At 35.1% G+C, this 17,029-nt stretch overlaps 1 protein-coding gene and 1 pseudogene across 2 annotated transcripts in view; one reads left to right on the plus strand and one right to left on the minus strand.

The window, feature by feature from the left end:
- Positions 1 to 262, plus strand: part of LOC145004934 (protein LIGHT-DEPENDENT SHORT HYPOCOTYLS 10 pseudogene) — a 31,261-nt pseudogene extending 30,999 nt beyond the window's left edge. Inside the window, exon 2 of the transcript XR_013662465.1 lies at positions 1 to 262. This exon is cut by the window's left edge and continues 12 nt beyond it. The product of XR_013662465.1 is annotated as a protein LIGHT-DEPENDENT SHORT HYPOCOTYLS 10 pseudogene (transcript).
- A 13,941-nt stretch (positions 263 to 14,203) lies between these two features.
- On the minus strand, positions 14,204 to 15,442 carry PEX7 (peroxin 7). Its single transcript, XM_078965437.1, has one exon. The coding sequence runs from the start codon at positions 15,340 to 15,342 to the stop codon at positions 14,392 to 14,394; it is 951 nt and encodes a 316-aa protein (XP_078821563.1). The 5' UTR covers positions 15,343 to 15,442; the 3' UTR covers positions 14,204 to 14,391.
- Positions 15,443 to 17,029: the final 1,587 nt, after the last annotated feature.

Raw genomic sequence — 17,029 nt, forward strand, 5'->3', positions numbered from 1 at the left:
GAAGGTACATTCATATGATGATCAAGATTACAGAGGTGGAAGCTCTTAGCTTCGATCTAGAATGCAAGTAGAGGCTTCTCTCCAGGTATAAATTATAAGAAGAGACATTATAGTCGGGGTATACGTTTCAGATAATAAAAAATATATGCTGTACCACATTATGTATTGTTAGTTTAATTATATACACCAAGGACCTTATAATTTCATTAAGGGCAGAAAGTGTAAATTGCAGTGGTGATCGATCTTTTGCCATCTTTATATCCCTTCTCTCTTCGTATAAGTAAAGCACAGAAATTGATTTGGTTAATTTGGGCATTTTAATTATCAACACTTGCTAGATAAGAACAACCCTGTAAGTATATTACAGATGCATGATTGGATATAGGTTGTTGATGCATGCTGTTCATGCGTCCGTGTGACTATGTTGAAGGTTGTAAGAGAAAAAAAAAAAAAAAAAGACATGAATAGCTTAATATATGCTTAGGGTTTCAAATGACTAAAACAGTTTAGCGGTTGAACTATAAGCATAGATTGTCAATGGCAATTTAAAGAGACAGGGTGTTGTTTTAGCCCCTCCCTCCAATCCTTGCAACTCAAATGTGACGAGAAAAAAAAAGGGTATTCTGTTGTTGCTGCTGTAAGAGAGAAAAATAGGAAGAAATATAATAGATGGAAACTTTACTTTCGTGTATCCGAAAGCTGTTGCATTAATCTAAACTTGCACGGGTCAATCTTTTTTTGTTTATTCTTAATTTTTGTCGAGTGTATATGATTGGTGTGTTACTACTGACTTCAGAAACAATGGTCGATTCTATACTATTGATTTTTTTTTTTTTTTGTATTATAATAATTTTTATTTAGATGGCAGTCAAATAAGAAGTTTGTTTAAAAAAGTATTTATTAGTAAAAGGTGATGAAATCCAATGAGGCGGTGAAAGTTGCGTGACAATATTGAGAAACAATAAAGAAAGGGGACTAAAACTACAAAAACTTGAAAATTATTATGTGAGGCGGTGGAATTTAATGAGATGTTGAAAGTTGTGTGGAAAAAATTGAGAAACAATAAAGAAATGGGACTAAAACTACCAAAAACATTAAAAATTATTATGTGGCCGAACTCTAAAGCCAAAAAGATTCATGTTCAAAGAGTCCATGCACTTTAATTTTGAAAGTAGTCTGCTTGCTTAAAGTAGTGTTGACTCATCATCATCCTGGATCAAATTAGCTTCTTCTTTCTTTGTTCCTTTCTTAGGACATGCGGCTCCATATTGTTCCTATTCTTGACAATTATAGCATTTTATATGTTGCTTATCTCAATACATACCTTGCACTCTTCGATTGTCATAGCTTTGGAACCGGCCATCTCGACCTCTTCCTTGACTCCGGCCTCTTCCTTGTCCATATTGATCTTGATTGGAGTTACTACACTTTGTTCTCTCTTCTCAATCCTCTTTTGACAGTAAAAGTTTCTTTTGATTTTCACCATTATCATCTTCATCAAGCGTCATCTTTTGACAGTAAAAGATCATCTTTTGACAGTAAAAACTGGTTGATGACCCAGACATACTTGCCAATTGTCTAATCTGGGCCCACCTTTTCTAGTCATCCAAAAATAAGAGGACTACTACACTTCGCTCTGATATCACACTCTACCTCAGAATGAGACCTATCAAGTGCAAAAATAAGAGGACTATATCACACTCTACCTCAGAATGAGACCTATCAAATATTCAACTGAACTAAGCACCCTTTGTAAGTCTATAACTAACCTAGACAATAACTAAAGGCAAATCTGATTCCAACACAGTTCTTAATAAGCATTACTATTATAGTATATAAATAATATAGATTATAATTAATATATTTATCATTAAATAAATATTTTTATTAAAACTTTCTTTTTAAAGTAACTATGCATTCACCTGACAAAAGTATGTGATTTGGGGTTAGAGCAGCGCTTCGCCTTAACACTTAATCCTTTCAAAAAGGCCTAGATGCATATAGCATTAAGTATTAATCTATTTGCATATTCCTTATTATTATAATACTGATAGTCTAGATTCTTCAATAATCTCAATGTCTACATCAAGATCTATTAAATAAGGAATAACCATGTAGGATAATATCGGAGGTAAGATGTGCTTGGTATAAAAAGTATACTTTTTGGAAATCTCACTTTAAACACCTCACTAAGTTCAGCCTATACATCACTCCCGTAAGTAGATCAATCAATATAATGACTTAGAATCAATAACAAATCTTATTTATAGGTTCATAATAACAACTATGACTTTAAATATAAGTTATACTGAAAGCATAATAAGTGCAGCTTAACTTACAAAGTTTTCTAATGAGAACTGGCAATTTTGCAGGTAGAATTCTGATATAAGAACTTTTATTTCTCTAGCTCTTTGAAGCCGCAGGGCCTCGCTAAAGTATTCAGGAACGAGGGAGTAAAAGGGGTTAAGGGGTGGGAGAGGTTCAAGAGGATTCGGTCAATTGGTGAGGAGAAATGAGCCGAGGACACACACACACACACACACACACACACACACACACACACACATATATATATATATATATAGGCTAGAGACGATGGCGCGCCGCAGACTTGGTCGGGTCTGATGACGTGGCTCTAACAACTTTGTGACACGTGAAAAAAAAGATGGTGGGACACGTCTAAGTGTATGTGGGTGTTGCGTATTCTATCGGTGCGAACATAAAACTCTATTTTCTTCAAAATTTTATATTTTCTTCATACGTGCTTTGTTTTCGACCTTCTCTAGATCCACTCGTAGCTATCAACAAGTACTACAACTTTCATTTAGACTCTGTCAGCTAATTCTCACTTTATTTTTAAATTTATATTTTTAACACACTTAGAGTATTAAAGTACTTATTAAAATCATAACTTTCTCATATGGCCTCCATTCTCAGTTGTCTTTATATCGACAAAATACTATTGACGAGATCGTCCACTTTCATTTAGATTGTTTTTCCTAACAATCAACTGATTTAAATTTCGGTTTCTGAGTCGTATATTGCTACATTGAAACTTAGAAAATCATAACTTCCTCTCACGAAATCAGATTTAGGCGTTCTTTATATGTACGAGTTCGTTTTTCCGATTACTATGACTTTTATTTAGATTATTTATCCTAAATAAAATTTTATTTTTAATTTTTATTTTAGCCTTATTTATTATGTTTCGACGTAAGATTTCACACAAATATCATATACACCTAATATCTATAAAAATCACATAACACACAAACACACACACACACACACACACACACACACACATATATATATATATATATATATATATATATATATATATATATATTATTTACTTTTATTTATTCATAGAAGATTTCAATAGTCGAACAACATACATGCAAATTCGTAACTTTGCATAGCCATAAACGTGGATGTTACAATTATTTCCTCCTTAGGATGAATCCATCCCCGAATCATGCATTAGCAAATAGATGTGGATAACGATTTTCATGTCGCTTTATGTCTCCCAGGTGATGTTTGGCCCCGCTGAATGTTTCCACCGAACCAACACTAAGTCAATCATCTTATGTCGCAATTTATTTCTTTTGCGGTCAACAATTACTTCAGCTCGTCGACTAGACTCTTATTGTCATAAATTCTTAATTCAAAATGTGGAATCATATAAGGAGCTTTTCCCAAGACTTCTTCAATTAGAAAACATGAAAGGTGTTGTGGATACATTCTAGTTCAAGTGGCAATTCAAGCTTTAAGCTTGTTTCCTAATCTTCGGAAGTAATTTGAATGGACCAATAAAATGAGGATTTAACTTCCTACATTTTCCAAATATGATCAGTGCCATCTATGTAGACACTTTAAGTAGTACTTGATCACCAACCTCAAACGTTATAGGCTATTGCTTCGTATATGCATAGATCTTCTGACGATTTTGAGCAACTAACATTTTTTCTTGGATGATTCACTTTATTAGCGGTCTATTGTACCATCTCAGGACCCACAAAAGTGTTTCTCTCATGGTTCTAACCAACAGGATGGTATACGAAAGTTCCATCCATATAATGCTTTGTAAGGAGGTATTTTGATTCTTAAGTGATAACTATTGTTGCAGGAAAATTATGCTAATGGTAAGTGATCATCCAACTACCAGTGAACTCTAAAATTCTTTTTTGCAACATATCCTCCAAAGTTTGGATAGTTCTTTCACTTTGTCCATCCCTTTGTGGATGATAGGCAGTACTTAAACACAATTTTGTGCCTACTTTTTGCAAACTCTTCCAGAATCTGGAAGTAAATTGAATGTATCTATCTGAAACAATCGATAAGGGTACTCCATTAATTTTGACAATCTCTTTCAGGTAGGTTTTTGGCAACTTCTCCATAGACCAGTTTTCTCAAGTAACTACAAAATTCTCACTCTTTGTCTATCGGTATACTATAACCCAAATCATTTCATGGCCCTCTTTCGTCCTCAGCAACTTGGTTATGAAATCCATGGTAATGTCATCCCACTTACACATGGGCGTTGGTAAGGTTCCAAATATCCATACGGCTCTGATTTTGTGCTTTTACCCTTGAATAAGTTACACATTCAGGCATATAAGTTGTTATATCGACCTTCATATTTCACCACCAGTAATAGGGTTTCAAATCCAAATACATCTTTGGGCTGCCTAGATATATAAAATACATGATTTTATGAAACATTCCAAAAATCAAAGAAATTTAAAACTTTTAAAAACAGTCGTGAACCGTCATTATTTACAAAAAATACTCATTGTTTCAAAAGAAACATCATATCAGATTTTCAGTCAGATATTCGAGAATGTCTCTTAGTCAATCTACCATATTCCTATTACTAAATTGGACAATTTAGGAACAGTTAAGCTGGAAAATGAAATCAGTGATAATGTAGAACAAAAGATATTTTTATACTCAACATTTGTTTACATCTATTTCAGAAAATTTGAGGCTACATACCCAACTTGCAAATCTCATAGCATAAATATTTGTAAAATTTCCATACCTCATGTGGTTATAACCATTTCCCGTTTTCTTATCCTTATTGCACCTATAAATTGACCAAAAAAAAGTGATTTATCATATAACAAATAAACAATCAAAAGATGTAGTGCCTCCAGCCCATTCATATGAAGCACAACACAAGATAAAATTAGCTTAGTTTGGGTTTCCATGAAATTAATTTTGCACAAATAGCAGAGAATACAATACATGTTGCTGATGGCAATAGTTAAGCGGCGCAGGTTTAGGGTTGGAATTACTGATAAAAAAAACCTTCGTATTAGTAGAAAAAACAACAAAACAAAATGAAAGAAATAGCAAATCGGTAGAATTTGGTTACGGTAAGCAAAAATGTAACAACGTAAACTTTCAAGCCAAATATTTCATTTTTAATTTCATAAAACACATGTCATTTTAAATAAACACCATTTAATACTCAACAAAGTTTTCAAAACATTATCAAAATCCAGGATCCTCATTTACAACTCTTTTCTCTTTGCATGTACAATCGAGTCGCCACCTTCCCGCGATCCTGATAAGAACCTGAAACACATAACACATAACACAGTAAGCACGAAGCTTAGTGAGTTCCAGCAAAATACCACATACAACACATATTAGCCACTTAAGGCTGTAACGTTGTATGACCTTCTGGTCAATGTGTCTCAGTAGGACCCTCCAGTCCCATAACACTATGGACCCTCTGGTCCTAACTTTGTAGACCTTCCGGTCCTAACTCTGTAAACTCTGAATCATACATAGCACAAATCACATAGAAATAATGCAGTGTATCACATCATATAAATAGCATACAAGATACTCAGTCACATAACTCTAATTACCAATCTTGGTAAAGTATAGTGAGAAGACTCACCTCGGGTAACTCGGATAATCTCAAAGTCGAAATATTGATCTAGCCTCCGCCTAATCACATAAAATAAATTATCCTAATCAATACGACTCTCAAAGGATAGACTAGTCCCTCTCTAAATTCCCTCAGAAGGGTAAAAGACCATTTTACCCCTCAATTGGCTCAAAGGTCCAAGTATTGACCAAACCCTAAAAGTCAACGAAAGTCAACCCTCCGGAGTACGCGGTGCGTACCAACTCTATACATTGGGCATACCCGGATGCTTCATAGAATCGGGGAGCTCGACCCCCTAGGTTGCGCGTATTGGGATTACGCCCAGCGTAAGTCCCAATCTTGTGCTCTTAATGATTTTTGTTCTTAAACGGTTACGACATAAGCTCCAATTCCAGATCTGACTATTCTAAGGCCACTTGATTCATAAAGTCGAAACCTTTAAGCCTTTGCATGGCTGTAAAGGCCACCAATCACTCCAAACACCTTTCTTTTTTCCTCATTAAGCCCTCGTCTCATGCATGACTTAATATCCACATCCAAGATTGGATTTTTATGAACCTATAACACATATTACACTGGAATAGGGCAGATCTAAGCTTATGGAGACCCTTTGCTCATAAAGTCTCCACCTTGGACCCAAAAACCCTAAAAATGGGTCCATAAAGCACAAATTAAAGATGAAAAGGACAGCTTTGAGCTTTTTACCTCCAAGTGAAGCTCCAACCTCTGTAGAACTCGGATTTAAGCTTGTCCTCCAACTTCTAGCTTCCACAATAGCCTCCTCTTCTTCTTCACCACCACAAAATGGCACTTTCAAGCTTAAGAGCACACACACAAGCTTATAACGGGGTTTTGCTCTCTTAGGGTTTCACTATCTGTAATATGGTGGTTGAGTTAAGGACCATATAACTCCTTTTATAGTCCTCAAGTCTCATTTAGGGTTTTGCATCTAAGCCAGTTACGCCCAGCGTACCTAATTGAGTCCACATCCATAATAAGTGCATGATTACGCGCAACGTACTCTTCAATACGCCCATCGTACTCATTTGCAACATTTTTCACTTATGGGCTAAACTTGACAATTTGGTAAAAAAGAAGGGTAAAATAGATATACCTGAATTTCAGGATGTTACAAGAAACTTATGTAAAGTCACTCTAATCGAAGCTTTTTGTGATCACAGTGCTTTCTGGTTTCAAAATCCTCGCTTCATGGTGGTGGCGACAAGGTGTCAAGGATTTGTCTTTTTCTCCACATTTGTTTTTCCCAGGAATCTATCGGGTAAAGGAGACGATCTAACGCCCGTAGATCAGGGCTAGTCACTTTAGAGACAATGAGCATCAAAAATGACTTTTTGATAGAACATTATTTAGAATAAATAATCTTAACAATGTTATAGTATATGTCACAAAGTTTCTGTACATACAAGAACGCCGAAATCCGAGTTATAACGAAGAAGTTATGACCCGTCGAAGTTTTACGGTAAAACCAGCGCGACACTGGGAATCGTAAAAAGTGAATTTACGACAAAATACTATCTAGCCTTAGCGATCTAGAAGAAAGTTGTATTATATGTTAAACTGATAGCGTGCATAAAACGAATGTCCAAATCTGACTTCGTATGAAGAAGTTATGATTTTTCTAAGATTTAGCATAGCAGTGCACATCCCGAAATTCGAATTTTAGATTAGTCGATTTTCAGCCAAAATAATCTAAACAAGAAATGAAGATATCATTAATAGGATTTAAACGATAAAAAGACAGATGAAAACGGAGCTCGTATACGAAAGATATGGACGAAGCTTAGTCTCTACTCTTCAAGCGCGGCGAATTTGATACAGTTTTGCAATTCCGAGATAGAATGAGAACTAGTCAACGATGTCTAAATGAAAGTTGTAGTGCTCATAAATACTAACACTTGGATATAAACAAAGTTGAAAACGAATCTCGTATACGAAAGATATGGACGAATCTTAGTCTCTACTTTTCGAGCGCGGCGATTTCGAATACAGTTTTGTAAATCTGAGATACAATGAGAATTAGCCAAGGGGGTCTAAATGAAAGTTGTAGAACTCGTAAATACCAACGCATGGATATAAATAACGTAGAAAATGAAGCTCGTATGCGGAAGATGCGGACGAAACTTAGAGACTACTCTACGATAAAATCTCTATAAATAAAGGATGAATCATTCATATTTTCAACACACCATAATGTCTCTTTCTCTCTATAACTTCTCTCTAGCCTCCTTATACCCCTCTCACATCTAAGGAACCTCCCTAGCACGAGAAGGAAGCCCCGGAGCGCCCGACATCTCCGAGAAGAAAAGCTTTCAGTTCGGAAACACTGCTCCAGCGAAGTCCGGTTTTTTAATAAAAATCCGCTGTAAGTGAGCTACGCCTACACTATTTCTAATATATCTTTTATTTAAATATATTAATGTTATTAGGACCTTATAATAATAATAATAATAATAGTAATAGTAATAGTAATAGTAATACTAATAATAATAATAATAATAATAATAATAATAATAATAATAATAATAATAATAATAATAATAATAATAATAATAATAATAAAAATAATAAAAATAATAATAATAATAATAATAATAATAAAAATAATAATAATAATGCTAAGACTAATAATTAGTCACGGTAAATATTAGACTAAAATCTAGTGGTAATAATACTAGGTTTCATCGAAGGAAATTAGATTGTTAAGAAGCGAAGCGCTGTCTGAGTTTGGAATCATCACTTCATAGTTACTTTCATCTTACACATAGATATGAAGTATTTTATATAAATTACGTGTCATGTGTGCATATTATCTAGATACTTGTTGTCTATGTTGGATGAATGATTTTATACATGTTTTAAATGATTTAAACTATATATTTATTTTATATCTACAAACACGTTGGGATAAAACATGGGTAGATGAAATAGTTGATGTGTGATGAAATAAAATGATGAGAGATAGGTGATGATAATTAGTTGAGGATATATAGGTGATGATGAATCAGTGATGTAGGATGAAAGATACTATAACCTTGTCTGGCAATTTGGAGATGTAGTCATGTACCAGAGTATAGATGGCGACCACGGACTATTATAAACAACCCCGTGGATACACCAGTAGGCTCATAACCTGTAAGTGATGAATTACGAGTTCAGTCGATGTTGTAACTACGTATTCATGCAATGATACTCTGACCCCTTAGTATGAGTTACGAGTTCAGGCGATGTTGTAACTACGTATTCATGCGATGATACCCTAACCTTTGTTAGGCACGTATTAAGGGAGTAATCCATGAATCAATACTGTCTATTCAATGTAGGTGATGATCCTTAGGGAGAGTCTTTATGAACAAACATATAAGGAAATGTGATGTAAGGAGATAAGAGGTAAATATGATGTAGGAGACGAACCTTAGGATAAATCCTTAGGGAAAGTATTTAGGAATAAAGAAGATAATGAGGATGGGTAATTGGGTTAATTGTTTGATGATTAGACATAATAATTATATTATTGTGGGTTGAAAATCCTATGTACTCACCAGGTTCCCAACCTGACCCACTCAGTTTACTTGTATCACAGGTGACGATGTGAAGTTACGTTACACTGAGAGATTAAGGAGATATAGAACACTAGTGTAAATGAATGTAAGTTCTGTTTATGCTTATGTTTCTGTATTGACGATGACATCCCAAATGTTTTAAAAGGAATAAAAATACATTTCTTCAGAAATGCTCTGATAATGAAATTATCATGTTTTTCTGGGAACAAAGTCCGCAACATTTTTATTAAAAGAGATACTCTGGTTTTTATAAAGCATAAACAAAATTGGTCTTTTCTGACCGTGAAAATGGGGATGTCACAGACGATTCATTAGGTTAAAGGTAGGTGAAGTGTAACGTCAACTGTGTTGGCGGTGGTCATTTGGTGTGATCAACGCTTTAGACTATGGTGGTTTCACCGGAAGTTCAACGCACCGGCGACAGTATCCGAGTACATCAGGGCCGATGGTGGTGGTAACAGTAACTAAGACTAGAGTTTACGTTCGTTTGTGGTATATCCAAAAAGATGAAGTCGTAGTTAGTGGTAGTTGGTGGTTTGCTCTCGGTGTCGTAAGTCGAGAAAATTGTGGGGATGGTGGCGGTGGCTAATAGGTTGTATGAGGCTATGAGCGACGACATGAATTTTTTTGGGTGTAGAGAGATAAGCGTAGAATTGGAAGGGAGATGCAATCGATGTCAAAAGAGAGTTTCAGGTTTACGAATAAAGAAGCATGTGAACGAAGAGGATCAGCACAGAAAAAGGTTGGAGAAGGAGTTTCTTGCATCTGATTGGTGAGGCAAGGCGGTGGCTAGAGAAAGAAAAAGAAGGTGGCTAACAAAAACGGTGAAGAAGAATAAAAGGACCCCAAAACCATTGTTCCTCGAGCTACGAAGCTGTAGATGAAGGTTTCCTGACATATCAAGAAGGAGATGAAAGTCGATGGCGGTGGATGGAAGAAAAAAAAAGGTAGTGAGGCCGATTGGAATAGAACGGATGAGGAAGAGTGAGGGGAGATGAAAACTGGAAAATTTGAGAAGATATCAGATGAGAGAGAGGCGGTGCAATCTGAAGAAAAACGGTGAAGAAGAATAACACTAATCCGAATGTGATTGAGTTACAAAACGGTGAAACAAAAATACAAATAACATGTGTCCACCTCCAATGTTGATAATGGCATAAAAGGATGCATTGTACACACCAAAAAAAAAAAAAAAAAAAAAAAAAAAAAAAAAAAGGTATTGTAGAAAACCCAGAAAACATATGGAATTACTATAGAGAAATAAACAGATGACCAATTAAGCCAAAACCTTAGGAACTTTACTGTTCCTATATATATATATATATATATATATATATATATATATATATATATATACCCTTAAGGGTATATAAGCTTAGGTACCCAAAGTCACCATACTACGTCGTTTTATATCATATAATACATTCTAATTGTACAATGTTCTTGTAATTTAACTTCTAACTTGATTTACTTCCAAGATTTTTATAAATCACACATTTATCTTCCTATTACATAATTTTCATTTTCAACTAAAATATATAAAGCCTAGTAAGCGTTCGACAAAAAAATATGATAAAAGAGAAAGATAATAGTGAAATTTTGAAAATCTTGAAAGTAAATCAAGTTAGGGGTTGAAGTTTAAGAACAATGAATATATCAAATAAAACGATGTATTACAATATGTTTGGGTACCTAAGCTTGTATACCCTTAATGGTTTATTCACTGTTTTCATCTATATATATATATATATATATATATATATATATATATATATATATATATATATATATATATGCGCGACGGTTCACTTGAGATTAAAAAAATAGAGATCTTAAGATTCAACCTGAGTCATGTATTTCTTATTTGCCGCTCTAATGTTCCAACGTACCGATAGCAGCAATGTATGCCTAATCATAAATGTTTATACATATATGTCCGTTCACAGACTGAGTAATCATATATAATTATGACAGTTTGTGGTAGAAAAGATGGTTGTGACAGAAGTGACAGTGGTATAAGTGACGGAGGTGACAGTGGTAGGGTAAGCTGGTGTTAGAGATAGTGGTAATGGTGGTGGTGGTGGCAATTATGGTGGCGGAGGAGAAAAGAACGAGTGACAATATATAATCATTTAATTTAACAGGTCTGTCGTAGCGATACACCGGAGGGTTAGAACAGATTTGAAATATATGGCTGAGGTTGAATCTCAAAATCTTTATATATATTGCTTAGTATTAAAAATACAAAATTGCGTCGAACTCAATGGTACTGTCGATGCCTTATGAAACTCTAGGTTGTGGGATCGAATCAGCCCAAGAATATTCTTTCTCCAAAGTTATTAACTTTATGATTAATTTTAAGTAAAACACATATTGCAGTCATGTCCGCATGAAGACCCATTTAGGGCGCCACATAGATTGGGGTGACCGGTTGTAGGGGTAAAACCGGGTAAAGGACAAAAATAAAAGAAAATTATGGTATGCTAGGACATTAGGGGTTTTTTAATTTAAAGTGATATTTGTGACTGGTGGTAAAAAGATATCATATAGACGTCAAATCAATTTTTACAGTTTTTACAATTTTCATCTATAAACTAAGGTATGGTAAATGATTTATATATGAGTTTTTTTTAATTTCAATAAAAAAAATAAAAACTTTTATAAAATCATACTAAAATTAAAATTATATTTTAGAAATCTTAACTCAACTTCTTTTTATGTCCATTTTTTCGGACGGTCTTCCCATTCTTTTGTTGTTGAGGTTGTTATTGTTCTTCATGTTCTGAATCATAAACAATTTTGGTTGAAGGTATGAAAGGCGGTTGTGATGAAAATTAGGTTTGTGGTTGAAATTGAAATTGTTGTGGCATTTGAAATTGTGAATAATAGCTAAGAATGTCATCCATTTGTGGTTGGTAAGGTGTTGGTGATCGTAGCCGAAAAATACAAAAAGGTTGTTAACATTTTGGTTTGGAGTATTTTTGTTGAAAGAGTTTGGATTGTTGAAAGACATTAATGAAAATTTTTTGTAAAGAGTGTGTAGTGTGGTTATATTTTAAATCAATTGTATATATAGTAGATTTGTTTAAAGAAAAAAAATGTAAATATGACATATAGCCGCTGCCAACCGTTTGGCAACGTTCATTTCTCCTAAAGTTTGAATTTTTAAAATTTTGCAACCGGTACAAAGCCCCCGCCAGTATTATACTAGCGGTGAATCTGAAGTCGAGGCTCAGTGTTTACCAGCGATGAATCGATCCACATCAGATACCTGTGGTATATGGTTTACGACACCCCTTAACCTTATAACATCATAGTGGACACCATCCTCATCTATATGTATATTATGTTTGTTGTAACTCTTACAGGTGTTATAAACATTAGACTCATACCGAATGCTCTATCGGGATGATCTATAATCAAATAAGGTCAAGAGTAGGCTTGCGTTATGTTTTTGAGTTCAAAAATCACATAAAAAAAAGTTAAAGGAAAAAAGAATGATCGTTAATTAGCCGATGAGTTTTTTACACCTCTCTCTCTCCTTTTTCTTCTTCTTCTTCACCGATAAACACCATATCCCAAAAAATGGTGGAATAATTTCGTGATGAGGTGGCCATCCTCTTTGACTTCTTCACTCGTTGACCATATTGTAGCCTTACAACTTAAACAATATTTGGTAACTAAATGAATACTTCTTCACCGATAAACACCATATCCCAAAAAATGGTGGAATAATTTCGTGATGAGGTGGCCATCCTCTTTGACTTCTTCACTCGTTGACCATATTGTAGCCTTACAACTTAAACAATATTTGGTAACTAAATTAATACAAATTCGATGGGCTAGTGCCTAATTTCGACATTAACCCTTACTTTATCATTTAAAAATATAACGTACTTTCAAAAACATGTATATTACGTCATTTTAATTTTACCTATCGTTTTATGAGTTAAGTCGGCAGTTTTCTGCTTCTGTGCTGCCACATGTTAAAAGCCATAACATAGTTGAACTGAACGAGAGAATTAGCTAAAGCTGATACACTACTATATAAATCAGGCATTTTGTCCAGCACCTGGTGTGCGTAATCAAATGGTTATCCCAAATCTAGATAAAATAAATTAGATAACCTCTTAATGCAGCAAGACACAATGCATTTTCATTTACCACTTGTGGGATTTGAGTTCACAAGTCTCTAATACATATGAAATATAAATCGTAAGAAGCATGTAAAGAATCATTGCTAATTATCAGTTTAACTTAAACCAACAACAAACACTTGAATTTGAATACAAATCACAAGAAGCAAAAGGATTGTTCAGATACATGTAAATTTTCCTAACTATCTTTATGTTTAAGCTACTGATTATCTGATATTCTGATTATCTTATTATGACTCTTTAAGAAGCAATACTCACATTAAGAACACACATCCAAACACCCTCAAACTTTATATGCAATGAAATCACAAGCATCCAAAAGTGTGGAAGGACAAATATTTATACAGATGCATGATGACAGGTCTTGATATTTCTCTACAAGATTTATATTTTTGAACATGTAATGCATATCAATGATCATTCAACAGTAGCAACAGGCAAAGTGTCAAAAACAACCATACAATTATGCTATTGATAATTATCAAGAGACACCAAGATTCTAAGTTCTAAGATAACAACAGTAATTAAAACGAAAATGTGTAAGAGATCAACAATCACCCTTTTGATTTCCAATGTTCTTTTGAACATTTAATGCATATCATTGAACATTCAACAACACACAAACAGGCAAAGTGTCCAAAAACAACCATGGAATTATATGCTAATTATCAAGAAAATCTTGAATTCTAACACAAATTACAGTGATTAAGGAAAAGGAGTATGAGATGAATGATCACCCGTTTCAAGTTCAAGGTGCTTTTGGATCAGTCCCATGTTGCCAAACATAAGCAAATTCATCCCATCCAGTGCTTGCTAATAACCCTTCAACAAGAACACTCATATCAACCCCAACTGCAAATTCTGTATGATGATCATAACGCCCAATCAACGAATCCTCCACCATATAATCCCACAAACAAACAGTCATGTCATATGAACATGACGCGATTACACTTGCTCTATGGGGTGAAAACTTAACTTTTCTCACTGCATATCCATGTCCATTCAATACAGCTACAGGAACTCTGTAATTTCTTACATCCCATACCTTGATTGATTTATCAACCGATGAAGTCGCGATCACTGCATCATCGTATTTGTTCCAATCACATGATAAAATTTCAAATTCGTGAGCAGGGAGGATCATTGTTGACCCCGGCTCACGCACATCCCATATCCGGGCAGTGCAATCGCCGGACGCCGACGCAAAAACATCTGCGTGACGGGGGTTCCACGCGGCGGAGTAAACACAATACGCATGTTCTTTAAACGTACGGACGGAGGTAGGTCGATCGATTGTCCAGAGCTTGATGGTGTCGTCCCAAGAGGACGATAGAAACGAGTCTCGACGGACGGCGTTGTAGTCAACCGAGTGGGTTTCGCGGGTGTGTTCGGAGAGGGATCGGACTGGATTGGAAGTAGGTGGGAGGGAGAGGTCGTATAGCTTGACCGAACCATCGGCGACGGCTGCGACTAAGAGTGAATCGTGAGATTCTGACCATGAAACGTCGTAAACACCATCCGCGGTATCGTAGGCGGCGATTTCGGCGATCGGTCCGGCGGGAGAAAGGTCGATTACGTGAATCCGTCCATTGCCAAGGATGCCAAAGTTTTGAGCGGTGGCGACCGCGAGTCGTTGCTCGTAAAAGGGGCTGAACTTTACGGCGTAGCCGTTGAACGGGGTTTTGAATGCCGGCATGGTTGAGTTGGGGTTCCGGTGACGGCAATGGTGCCCTTGGAATATGTGTTTTATCTGGAACAGTTTAACGCCATCGGAATATTTGATAGACTAAATTACATTTTGGGTCCACGTGGTCTACATCTATATCTATATGTAATTTTAGTCTAATTTTTAAATTTTTAACATAACTCGTCCATATAATTTTTAAAACTTGTACTAAATGGTCCCTGAGATTGTTACGGTTAGGACATTAATCCTCGGTTTTTAAATAGCATAGGGTATCCGCCGCATTTGGCAAGAACCGGAACCGGCGGTTCCTAGAAAGTTAGAACCGGAACCGGAACCGTTCTAGGCGGTTCTTAAACTTTTGGAACCAGTCTCGGAACCGGTAGTTCCGATTCCGGGAGCGGGTAACCCGGTTACATTAACTTTGTTAACTTTTGCCGATAAAACCGCAACGTAGTTCGATCCAAATCGAATAAATTCAGACCAAAGAGGGACAAAATCATACCAATATATTCTAAACCAGTCTTAGTAACACACACACACACACACACACACACATATATATATATATATATATATATATATATATATATATATATATATATATATATATATATATATATATATACGGTTATTAGCGGGTACCCAAGGGGTAACGGTTCCGAAAAAATGAGAATTGGAACCGAAACCGAAACCGCTTAAGGCAGTTTTAGTTCCAGAACCGTTAGTTCCGAGGCAGTTCCGATTCCAAAAGCGGGTACCGGTTCCGATGCTCATCCCTACTTCTAAATGACCATATTACCTCTACTTTTTCTTTTTTTTCTTTTTTTTTATCATGGTTTGACATGTTACTATGAACACCACACCACCAACGACCATCGACTTCACCATGTCTCTTTCTATTCAGCCCACCACCATAATCACCAATCACCTCCAACCCTAAAATCATCACCATCTAAGATTGCTCATAACTTGGTAAAGCTAAATATGAAAATAATAAGTCCAAAAAGTTTGAAAAACTTAGGTTCACTAATCTAATTGAGAATTATCAGTTTCATTTCATTATAACTGATCATTACCATCGCTATCAAATTATGAGTGGTCCCATTGAATTCCTAACCAAAACTAAGTTCCACGACTCATGAGAATTAATCAAGAGGATTTGATTTATCACCACAATCAAATAGAGTTCCATAGCCTAAAACTAAACCAAATTAAAATCCTAGCTTATAAGTCAAATCAAATTTAGAAATAGGAAAGACAAAATTTAATCAGTCATGGGAAAGATAAAATTTAAAATCAAAATCAGATGGATATAAGGATAGATGTGTTGGGTCCTACCGAAAATTACATGCAAGATAGAGAATGGTGGTTTTAACATCAGCATTGAAGGCAAGATTGGTTGGATTCAGCCAAAAGTTATAGGGGAAAAAAGATATGGGGTATTGGAATTGTCAACCACATTGTAGAGACACCATTAGGCTGAGGGAGTTGTAACATCTTTAGCATGTTGTCACATAGGATTTTTTAAGGTCATATAAGATTTTTTTGAACCATGTAGGATGAAAAGATACAAAAATATAGGGAGTGGTATCACCCTAATCTTATGTTATTTTTATTCTTATGTTATTTTTATTTTGAAAAAAAAAATGAAAAAAAACAGAAACCAATGAGAGGCTTTCATCTTCCAACCTTTTTC

Source organism: Lactuca saligna, chromosome 7 (genome assembly GCF_052625555.1).
Source record: "Lactuca saligna cultivar CGN05327 chromosome 7, ASM5262555v1, whole genome shotgun sequence".
NCBI lineage: Eukaryota > Viridiplantae > Streptophyta > Magnoliopsida > Asterales > Asteraceae > Lactuca > Lactuca saligna.

Coding starts and splice junctions, on each gene's coding strand:
- PEX7 (XM_078965437.1), bottom strand. CDS start 15,342: ATGCCGGCATTCAAAACCCCGTTCAACGGCTACGCCGTAAAGTTCAGC.